Source organism: Lissotriton helveticus, chromosome 10 (genome assembly GCF_964261635.1).
Source record: "Lissotriton helveticus chromosome 10, aLisHel1.1, whole genome shotgun sequence".
Classification (NCBI taxonomy): Eukaryota; Metazoa; Chordata; class Amphibia; order Caudata; family Salamandridae; genus Lissotriton; species Lissotriton helveticus.
The window spans coordinates 362,667,592-362,679,903 of record NC_136071.1 but is presented as its reverse complement, the minus strand read 5'-3'; the positions used below and the strand labels follow the sequence as shown (position 1 = coordinate 362,679,903).

The window sequence follows — 12,312 nt, the reverse complement described above, 5'->3', positions numbered from 1 at the left end:
TTTGGCTCCGCAGTCCTGTTTTTTTCAATTGTTCTCCCTCTTTCTCCTTCTCCCTTTCTTTCTCTTTCTCTTTCTCCCTTTCCTTTTCCTTTTCCTCTTCTTGTCTTATTTCTAGTTGTGCAAGATATATATCCGGTGGTTTGTGGGATGCTTGGTCCTTTTCTAAAAAAGAAGAAGTAGATGGTGTACCAGATGTTCCTTCAGTGACAGTAAATGATTGTGCTGTTGGAATTGATGTTTGTGGTATTATTGATTTGCGTGCTGTGTTGAGTTCGCTGTCCGATACCACACTCTCTTCTGAGGAAGCTTGCTGTTGTTTCCTACCAATGAACCTCCTCTTCGCATAAACCTCTGCCCAAGTGTATATTTCATTAAGTTTATAATCGATGGTATCGCGTTTAAACTTTCGCAGCTTGGTTTCTTGTAACTCTTTTCCATACTTGTCCAACCGTATATTGATATCATCCAAGATTCTTTTCCATTGGTCCTCCTCCAATCTTTCAGAAAGTTCCCGTTTGGTGGTAAAAATTTCCTCCTCTAATTCTCGTATTGTTTTAGCGAGTTCTTCAACCAGCAACAAAATCAAATCCAATGAACATTTGTTCAAAATTTCGAACCATTTTTCCATGAATTTTGGATTGCTGTTAAGCCTGTATAACATTGGCCTGATGGCCAATCTTAGCCCTCTGGGAATCCTCCTAACCCGATGATATTGGATCAGGGTTGTCGCATGTAGGCGCTGATTCAACTCACGTCTAGTTAGGTATTCAAGTTGCTTTAATTTTTGTTCAATTGATCCTCCTTGTGTATCAAAGGTCTTTGATTCTTTGATTAATTTATAAATTTGACTTGCCTCATCAGCTGTATAGGCCTTCGTGTTTGCACGATTATCAGTAATCGAAGCTATTGAGTCAAACGACATTTTTAAGTATGGTGCTAGATCCCTTGAAGTGGCAGTGAAAGTGAAAATATAAATGGAAGAAGGGATTCTGCACTCGTGTTTACTTTTGATTTTAAACGTTTGAACGATAGGTGTGCTGTACCAGATTAGTGCCTGCCCACTGATACACAAACTATGTATATGGCCCAGTGTTGTAAATCACTGGGACTCTGGTACGCACTACATGAATTAAATTATTCCTTTAAACCATTATGTGCATTTTATCTTTATGCAATTTATTATGCTTCTCAACAAAATTCATCAGTGTCATCAATTATACAAAACAAAATTTTTCACGATGTCATCAAGTTTATACATGACGTAATTCAAACACAGGTTAATAAACGAAAAATGAAAAGGACAACCCAATGCATTTCGGGGCTATGAAGCCCCTTCGTCAGGGGTCTGTGAAAAAAAGAAGATACAAACAAGGAGAATATTAATTTATACAACCTAAACATTATAAAATCTTTTGTATCCCAAAAAACTCCACTTTATCCATGCTTACCTAAATCCTACGGGGTAATATGTGTCCTGTGTGTTTTTAATGTAAATATTTCATGCGGATGTCTGCGAAAAAAACCAAAACCGGGGTGTATAGACATGTCAGATTCTAACAACCATACAAATCGATTGCACTTTTAATTATCTGGGCACCATCACGACCAAAGTATTTTTTACCTGCAAAAGCGTTGTGGATAACAAATCTGTGATGTAAAAAGAATAGAAAAACCCGGGTAACCACATTGTCAAAATAAAGTACATATACGTTGTTTTAAAAAAATATGAATAAATGGTGAGGCTCACCTGCGTGTAGCGCCAAACTTGCTATCACGTAGAGAAAACCTGTATTAGACAAGCGGCTAGCATCAGTGCACGTGTACGTTATGGGGTTTGCATTTATAAGATGAATACACAACAAAGATGTATTTACCTGCGAGTCTAAACGTGCAGGTTTCGATCTCGCTGCGTTTTTCCCGTGAATACTGTGAAAAATGATAATAATACTATCATGATTCTACATAATAAACCAAACCACAAAAGGAAGGAATTATGCTTTGTTTCTAGTTGAAGCTTACCATCCGCTAGACGAAAAGGTTCTTTGAAAGACCGTCCTCCCGCCGTCTTGTTTGTCAAAAGTAACCTCTGGCAAACGCGATAGTCCTACCTTTCTTTCCAACCTTCATACTGGTTGGGGAGTAGACATAACTAACAGACTACTAAGATTGCGTCAATGGCTGGTGTGAAAAACGCCTCTACAAGAAACTCGCAATCTTATAGCGAGTGTGATCAAAAATCACGAAATGACGAAAACGTACAGTATAACAAACGTGTAGTACAAACACATGTTTGCACAAAATATAGAATGCGTTTATAGAGTATAGCGCGAGATGTTGTCTGTGCTCAAACTTAATAAAGCATTTGCAGAGAAAAAATAGAAAACTTCGAGTGGTGTTTAGAACTATAGTGCCTCTGTGTTGGCAGTCCTTTTAGGTTGATTCAACTAATGTCTGCTGTTACACCCAGTGTTTGCAGAAAATATGGAATGCGTTTTTAGAGTATAGCGCGAGATGTTGTCTGTGCTCAAACTTAATAAAGCATTTGCAGAGAAAAAATTAGAAAACTTCGAGTGGTCTTTAAAACTACAGTGCCTCTGTGTTAGCAGTTCTTTTAGGTTGATTCAATTAGTGTCTGCTGTTACACCCAAATCTTTGCTCTTAACATGAAACAGTGCATACTACTATTACATTACATCATCCTGCTTTGCAAGGATCAATTGAACAAAAATTAAAGCAACTTGAATACCTAACTAGACGTGAGTGGAATCAGCGCCTACATGCGACAACCCTGAATACCTAACTAGACGTGAGTTGAATCAGCGCCTACATGCGACAACCCTGATCCAATATCATCGGGTTAGGAGGATTCCCAGAGGGCTAAGATTGGCCATCAGGCCAATGTTATACAGGCTTAACAGCAATCCAAAATTCATGGAAAAATGGTTCGAAATTTTGAACAAATGTTCATTGGATTTGATTTTGTTGCTGGTTGAAGAACTTGCTAAAACAATACGAGAATTAGAGGAGGAAATTTTTACCACCAAACGGGAACTTTCTGAAAGATTGGAGGAGGACCAATGGAAAAGAATCTTGGAAGATATCAATATACGGTTGGACAAGTATGGAAAAGAGTTACAAGAAACCAAGCTGCGAAAGTTTAAACGCGATACCATCGATTATAAACTTAATGAAATATACACTTGGGCAGAGGTTTATGCGAAGAGGAGGTTCATTGGTAGGAAACAACAGCAAGCTTCCTCAGAAGAGAGTGTGGTATCGGACAGCGAACTCAACACAGCACGCAAATCAATAATACCACAAACATCAATTCCAACAGCACAATCATTTACTGTCACTGAAGGAACATCTGGTATACCATCTACTTCTTCTTTTTTAGAAAAGGACCAAGCATCCCACAAACCACCGGATATATATCTTGCACAACTAGAAATAAGACAAGAAGAGGAAAAGGAAAAGGAAAGGGAGAAAGAGAAAGAGAAAGAAAGGGAGAAGGAGAAAGAGGGAGAACAATTGAAAAAAACAGGACTGCGGAGCCAAACAAAAATCTCGTAGTAAACATTTCAAAATATTCACTCACTGAATTTGAAGAGAAACTCTTAAACAAAGGCACATCATTTGTTAAGACTTATCAATCTAATGAGTTGGAGACAGAAGTTTCTTTTTTTAAATTCATGAGAATCCTCAGATTGAAGTATTTTTTTAATATCGTAAATCCTGTGGAAAAGACTGATGAAACGGATAGACCTTTCAAACCTAAAAGCCAGTTTATGGCACCAATATCACACAAAAGTCTAGACACGTTCGAGATTTTGGTAAAAGCAGATTTGAATAAAATCAACTACAAACGCAAATTGAATAACTTGACCCGAGCAGAACAAAGTACCCTTAAACGATTGGCATCAAACAAAGAAATCACAATACAGAAGGCAGATAAGGGTGGAGGTCTTGTTATAATGGATTCGGTGTTTTATACACGCAAAGGTGATGAACATGTGAATGACACCAATACCTATGCTAGACTGGGACACGATCCAACACTCAAAATCGTTCAAGGATTGGATGAGATTCTGAATAAGGCTGAAGAATTGGAATGGATAGACAACACCACAAAGCGATACTTAAGGCAAATATACCCAAGAAGACCAAGAATCTACTTCTTGCCAAAAATACACAAAAGCATCAATGATCCTCCTTTTAGGCCGATAGTATCAGGCTGTTCATCGATATTTGAGAATTTGGGGATTTTCATTGACACGCATATGCAACCATTTATCCAGAATTGGCCAACATATTTACAGGATACGTCAGACTTCCTCAGAAGTCTTGCAGATATGGACACGACAGAATGTATGGAATGGACTCTTTGCACCATAGACGTAACGGCGTTATACACGTCGATACCGCACAAGCAGGGGATAGAGGCCATGGAATGGGCACTTTTGAAAACTGACAAGCCAAATGAGCAGAAAATCCTGATTCTACAATTGTTGGAATTTTGTCTCCTTAACAGTTATTTTTCCTGGCAAGACAAGTACTACAACCAACTGACAGGGACAGCTATGGGTTTTCCTGGAGCATGTATATACGCGAATGTATACATGGCAAAGTTTGAACTGGACTATATTCTTGAGGACCCAACATGGCAACAAGGTTTGCTTTATTTCCGACGTTACATAGACGACATCTTTTTAATTTGGAGACGTCCAGTATCTGAACTCCTCAATAATATCAGCAGTCTGAATCTGGTGGATCCGAGAATCCAGTTCACTCACAATGTAAGTCACACAGCATTATCATTTTTAGATGTCCTTGTTGAGATTAAAGACAATTCTATACAGACAAGTCTTTATAAAAAGGAAACAGACAAGAACACAGCCTTATTGTATTCTAGCTTCCATCCAGCTAGCTTGATAAATAATTTGCCAGTTTCTCAATTCATGCGAATCAAGCGTATCTCATCTGATTCAGAACAATGTGACAAAAGTTTACAAGAACAAAAACAGAAATACCTCGACAGAGGTTATCCCAAAAAATTGCTTGAGGCACATTTGGAAAAGATCAAAACAACGCCAAGAACAGAGTTACTGAAAAGGAAAATTAAGACTACCAACCCCAGAATGGTTTTTGTCTCAAAGTATTCGACTGCATCTAGGGATATAAAAAGGACTATTGCCAGAAGATGGGAGATTCTACTAGCTGAAAAAGATTTTGGTACATTATTTGAAAGACGTCCATTGTTTGCATATAAAAGAGCACAAAATTTAAGGGAACTTCTTAGTAAACCATCTACATTGCAGCAAGAATTGACATACAAAGGAACATCAAGGTGCTTTAATTGTAAAAACTGCAATAATGTGATTACAGGCAACATTTTATTGCACCCTCGAACGGGGAGAAGATCTTGTTAAGGCACTCTACAAACTGTGACTCGGAACATGTTGTTTATTCGATTAAATGCCCATGTGGGCAACTGTATATCGGAAAAACTGACAGAAAGATAAAATTGAGACTCAGTGAGCACAAAAGCCGAATACGCAATAAAAGTTTAACATCGCCCCTCACACAGCATTGGATTGAAAAAAATCATAACATTGCTCAGTTGCGTTTTCAGATTATTGAGTTAGTTCCACAGAGATTGGGCATGGACAATGCAAAAATACTTCTGCAACGAGAAGCTTTCTGGATTCGGAAATTACAAACAATGACACCGTTAGGATTGAATGACAAAATGGAGATGTCGTGCTTCCTTTAAATTGCCTTAAGACAGCGTCTGCACACGCAGCTTCACGTATAAAAATCTTTTCATTACACTAACATAATAATGGCCATATAAAATGATCATGGGATTGTCCAGATAGGCACTGGGTTTCAAGTAGACTCATAGTATGATAACGAGGTTTCATGTACATATAGATTGTAAATAGGCAGGTAGAATGCTTGCAAAGCAGGATGATGTAATAGTAGTATGCATATGTCTTATTTACATTTTCTTATGGATCACCATATGTGTTTAAATTGATGCACTGTTTCATGTTAAGAGCAAAGATTTGGGTGTAACAGCAGACACTAATTGAATCAACCTAAAAGAACTGCTAACACAGAGGCACTGTAGTTTTAAAGACCACTCGAAGTTTTCTAATTTTTTCTCTGCAAATGCTTTATTAAGTTTGAGCACAGACAACATCTCGCGCTATACTCTAAAAACGCATTCCATATTTTCTGCAAACACTGGGTGTAACAGCAGACATTAGTTGAATCAACCTAAAAGGACTGCCAACACAGAGGCACTATAGTTTTAAACACCACTCGAAGTTTTCTATTTTTTCTCTGCAAATGCTTTATTAAGTTTGAGCACAGACAACATCTCGCGCTATACTCTATAAACGCATTCTATATTTTGTGCAAACATGTGTTTGTACTACACGTTTGTTATACTGTACGTTTTCGTCATTTCGTGATTTTTGATCACACTCGCTATAAGATTGCGAGTTTCTTGTAGAGGCGTTTTTCACACCAGCCATTGACGCAATCTTAGTAGTCTGTTAGTTATGTCTACTCCCCAACCAGTATGAAGGTTGGAAAGAAAGGTAGGACTATCGCGTTTGCCAGAGGTTACTTTTGACAAACAAGACGGCGGGAGGACGGTCTTTCAAAGAACCTTTTCGTCTAGCGGACGGTAAGCTTCAACTAGAAACAAAGCATAATTCCTTCCTTTTGTGGTTTGGTTTATTATGTAGAATCATGATAGTATTATTATCATTTTTCACAGTATTCACGGGAAAAACGCAGCGAGATCGAAACCTGCACGTTTAGACTCGCAGGTAAATACATCTTTGTTGTGTATTCATCTTATAAATGCAAACCCCATAACGTACACGTGCACTGATGCTAGCCGCTTGTCTAATACAGGTTTTCTCTACGTGATAGCAAGTTTGGCGCTACACGCAGGTGAGCCTCACCATTTATTCATATTTTTTTAAAACAACGTATATGTACTTTATTTTGACAATGTGGTTACCCGGGTTTTTCTATTCTTTTTACATCACAGATTTGTTATCCACAACGCTTTTGCAGGTAAAAAATACTTTGGTCGTGATGGTGCCCAGATAATTAAAAGTGCAATCGATTTGTATGGTTGTTAGAATCTGACATGTCTATACACCCCGGTTTTGGTTTTTTTCGCAGACATCCGCATGAAATATTTACATTAAAAACACACAGGACACATATTACCCCGTAGGATTTAGGTAAGCATGGATAAAGTGGAGTTTGTTGGGATACAAAAGATTTCATAATGTTTAGGTTGTATAAATTAATATTCTCCTTGTTTGTATCTTCTTTTTTTCACAGACCCCTGACGAAGGGGCATCATAGCCCCGAAATGCATTGGGTTGTCCTTTTCATTTTTCGTTTATTAACCTGTGTTTGAATTACGTCATGTATAAACTTGATGACATCGTGAAAAATTTTGTTTTGTATAATTGATGACACTGATGAATTTTGTTGAGAAGCATAATAAATTGCATAAAGATAAAATGCACATAATGGTTTAAAGGAATAATTTAATTCATGTAGTGCGTACCAGAGTCCCAGTGATTTACAACACTGGGCCATATACATAGTTTGTGTATCAGTGGGCAGGCACTAATCTGGTACAGCACACCTATCGTTCAAACGTTTAAAATCAAAAGTAAACACGAGTGCAGAATCCCTTCTTCCATTTATATTTACACGGAAATGGTCGCCGTTGTAGCCAAACCTAGGGTCGGCTCTAATAGAAATCGGGCGGGCGGACTACTGTGTTGGTGAGGAAGGAACTATGTTGCAGTTGTGATGGAATTTCCTCTGTCAACTTTTAAATTGGCCCCATTGTTGTTCATTGCCTCAATTGAGCTCTATAAGAGTGTGATGTAATACCTGTGATTGACCAAGTGTGGTGCTTGATGTACTTCAAAGCTGGGGCAGATTTAAGAATGGTTTTTCAGTAATACTATTGTAGTTTAGGAATGCAATTGTCTTACTCATTTCCGGGTGTCTTTAGTATTTGCCTATGCCTCCCTAAATAAATTCTTCAATTCCTCTTGACCCCAACAATTTAGTAGTAGTTATTTTGTATTTTGTAACCATTCATCCTTGTCCCAGTCACATTTAATTTTAAAACATATATCTCAATTTACAGAGAACTCTGACCTTGCGGCAGAGATCTCAGCACGTAGGAAATAGGTTAGGGTTAAGAGGAGAATGATCTCCAGTCAGACATGATTTCACTAATACACCCCCACCCTCTTTATGAGTTCATGCTGATCTGTATACATTTGCCTATTTGTTTCCTTGAGTAGCACACAAATTTCTTCCATGAGCTATGAGTTTTATATGAACTGTGCCTGGGCAGGCTCCCATGTGAAAACCTGAGCATTTGTGAAGCTTTTCATTGAGTGGTCCCCATTTTCACACTCTTTTGGTGCAAAAAAATTACCTCACAAAGCTCCCCTCACAGTTGTGCACTGTTCAGTGAGCCATGGGGCAAACACTCACAAGGTATTCACTTGTGTACTGAAAAAAGCTCAAAAGACATGAGTGCTAAGGTATGGCCAGTTTCAGTGAGCATCACTAGATAGCGTGTGGCCACAGTACACTTCTTGTTCCTCATTTGCTAGGAGACATATCTGCCCAAACCAAGGGGCCGATTATGATGGCGGACGGACCGGAGTCCGTCCACCACCATAGAGTAGAAGGGACCGTCCGCAGGGGCAGCGGCGGTCCCTCCGTGTAAATTAGGATGTGACCGCCGCCCTGGCGGTCACATCCTGTATTTTTAAGATTGCGGCGGGTGCTGCTTGAAGCAGCACCCGCCGTAATGTTAAAAATAAAAGTTGTGCATTTGCATGCACAAAGCAGCAGGCACTGCGCGGTTCCTGCTGCTTTGTTCGGGCAAATGCAGGGGGTACCATAGGTACCCCCATGTGCATCCCCCACCCCCCCTTCACCCAGGGGGCCCGCAACGGGCCCCCGAAGTGAAGGTCCGTATGCTTTTCCACGGTGGAAAAGCCGCCGTGGAAAAGCATACATTCTACGCCATCCTAATATGGCTGGCGTTTTCTGATAGACACCGCCAGCCATTTTAAAACTTTTCCGCCGTGGTCGGAAGGCGACCGCGGCGGAAAAGCTGCGGACAGGTTGTAAGACCCACCAGCCATCCTAATTTGGCGGTGGGTCTTTCAAGGCTCCGAGGCGGTTTTCCCGCATCCACCGGTTCGGCGGTGGCTTCCGCCGGCCCGGAGAATGCGGGAAAACCGCAATCGTAATAGGCCCCCAAGTTTTGTATGAGAGAAAACTGCACGGTTGGAAAAGTTGTGGTAGCTCAATCACCACAATCTTTGCAGAATTAATTAGGTCTTTTGAGTTCAACTTCTGTATTTATCCTTGTTATATCAGTTTGGGTCCTCATACGTTGTCTTGCTTTATATGCTAATTGTTATTAGGCATTCTTCCTGTGTAGTACCCTACCTTAAAAATACCTTTGGCCAAGCAAAGTCCCAAGAAATACCCCCTCCCATGTTTTTGTTAAGAATGTTAGTGTTGGCTAATTAGCTCTGATGCCATCACACCAGCACCTAAGGGGGTGTCACATCAGCACTAAGGGGGGGTAAAACTGTCCCACATTCCTATCTAATTTTCTACCATTTGCAGCAATGCCCTTAACATTCTGGTGCCTAAGGAGACGTCCTGTGCTTAAAGCCATGCTGTGAAATAATTCACTAGACGTTAAACAGGGAAAGCAATACTGCTGCAAGTTGGAAAGAAAATGGTGCACAATAGTGCCAAAATAAACGATCCTGTTGATTGAAGGTTCATTTACACTAATTCAAGTTCTACCAACACTGCAACCATTCAGCATGAAAACTGTTGTCATCTGTCAAGTTTCTACTTAAGCCTTTGGACTCCACTGCTGACATCCTGTATCCCAGGAACTTTGCAATTCAAAGGCTGTTTTTGATAACAAGACAAGTTCCATCCAAGTGACTGATAAGGCTTGTATAAACTGGACCTCTGGTCTGCAATGTACTGTGCTGCCTTCTACTTCACTTGTGCGCTCAGTAGTGGGTTGAGTCCTGCTTCCGATCAGGTCCCTTCATTCCTTCACTCACTCACTAATGCTTAGTCAAGGATAACAACCACGTTTGTGACCCAGCTCTTGATGCTTGATCATAAACATTCTGATCTCTTTGTTCATACACCTCTGTGATTAATAGAGGGCCACTATTGGAAGGTGCACTTTTATTGCCTTTGAAACATGTCATTATCTTAGCTTTATTGACTGGGTGACTAATAGCTGGTTGTAACTTAATAGCAATACAGAGAGGCCCAGACTTATTAACATTTTGTTTGGTGGTTTCGCGACTTTTTTGGTACACCCAAAACCCAAAACCCTAGCTGAAATTTACAAAGCCATGTAAGGGCTGATTTGTGTCTCCTTGTGTGTGGCATTACAGTACATCAGTAGATGATACATGGGTGGAGCTTCGGAATTCCCATGAACCCACCCATGTATTGTGATGCGAATCCAGATTTACTAAAGGTAGTAAACGTGGGCTTGTGCCAAAATTGTGTGCCTACCTGAGCAGCATAACGAGGAGAAATATCTTACATTTTGCTTGTTACTTCCACTTTCCCTGTGCTGCATTCTGCAGCACACATAGTGAGAGGAATATGCCTTGGTGGATTTTTCTATCCAGGAAGGCATCCTTCCCACACAATATTACTTCTAGCTCCAAAACTAAAATGAACAATATCTGGCATTTTCTTCCAACAAAGGGCCATCTACAGCCATATCCCCATCATTCAAACAATAATTAGAACCGACTCAAAAATGTCAGCTATGTCACATGAAGATCAGAGCAGCACCACTGTGCAGTATTGCTTCTATCTGATTTAATCCTAAATTTGAGCCGGTGGGTGCGGTTGGGGAATTCCAGCACCCATTCTTGGTGACAGCCACTTATTTGACCTCATTGGACTTTTCGTAAAAGCAAGAGAGGAAATAGCACGAAGGTGAAAGAAGGAGATAGACACATATGGAAAAAGCATCACAAAGGGATCAAAGGCAGAAAGCAGGACCCTGCAAGAGTGATATAAAGGAGTAGGAAGTGTCTGGAAGTCACTTGAAGAAACATGAGGTGGATTCCGGAAAACACAGCCTTGGTATTCAGCTTGATGGTGCCAGCTGCTGGTATCTAAGCATTGTGTCCCATAAAAAATAAATCAGGCTTTCTAAGAAGAGTGCTGTTGTACTGAGTATGCTCTCAGCCAAAGTAAGCACCTCTCTGAAACTTTTAGTACTAATATATTTAAAGGTTTAGCATTCCAACAAAGAAGGTCCATTATTATTAAAAGTACAACAGACCTACAGAAAAAAACATTCATGTTCCCAATTTAACACACCCCTGTTGAGAAGTGTGGCTGCTGTTGATTAAAAGAGATTGTTTTCTAAAACATTTATGATACAATGTTATATAATCCCCATTTATGCAACTCAAATGGCCCCATGTATTAAAAGAAAAGTAGCGAAAAGTGGTCGCAAATTATGCACCACATTTTTGTTTGTGACCGAGCTCTGATTTTGCAACATGACCTGTGTTCGAATAGGTAGCATAATTTCCAGTTTCCATGTATCACAAAACGACCTGCCTTATGGATACTAATTAGATAGGACACTATTTGCGACCTCCTTCAATTGGCTACAAACACATAGATGGTGGCCAGCAGGGCAAAAAAGAACACATTCCCATCCCAGTGTTTGCAATACAAAAGGGGAGCTTTTTTTATTTCTAAAGCAGCCTGGTACATAATAATCCAGTGCTGCTTTAAAAAAAAGTTTCTTTTTTTGGGACTACATTGGTCCCCTGAACCTCTCCTGCTCCCCCCAAAGGTCACCCAACATCACCCAGAAAGACGAACCATTTGGGAATCAGTTACTATCTCCTTTGAAGTGCTGGTAAATGAACAATGGTTTCAGCTACAATTACAATCGTATATCATTAATACATACCATTGCTACTCACAATTATGAGAGGACGTCTGCTTCACACCCGCACCCACTCCAATCGAGATTTAGAAAGGATAACAACCCCCATTTTGGAAATCAGAAAGGCCTTTTTGACTTTCAAAATTGGTTTATTACGTAGAACAAAACATTTTGCTTAACGCAGGGATTGTACCTGCAAAACGGAATTGTACACATGGCCCAAAGATTCAGGCTGCCTCTGGTACTGGGTGGTAATGGCCATAGAT

At 39.9% G+C, this 12,312-nt stretch overlaps 1 protein-coding gene across 1 annotated transcript in view; it reads right to left on the bottom strand.

The window, feature by feature from the left end:
* LOC144784018 (SCO-spondin-like) overlaps positions 1-12,312 on the bottom strand; it is a 1,726,865-nt gene that overhangs the window by 572,124 nt on the left and 1,142,429 nt on the right. Inside the window, exon 85 of the mRNA XM_078662721.1 lies at positions 325-564. Coding sequence (XP_078518847.1) covers positions 325-564 — 240 coding nt within the window. The remainder of the gene's footprint in view (positions 1-324; positions 565-12,312) is intronic.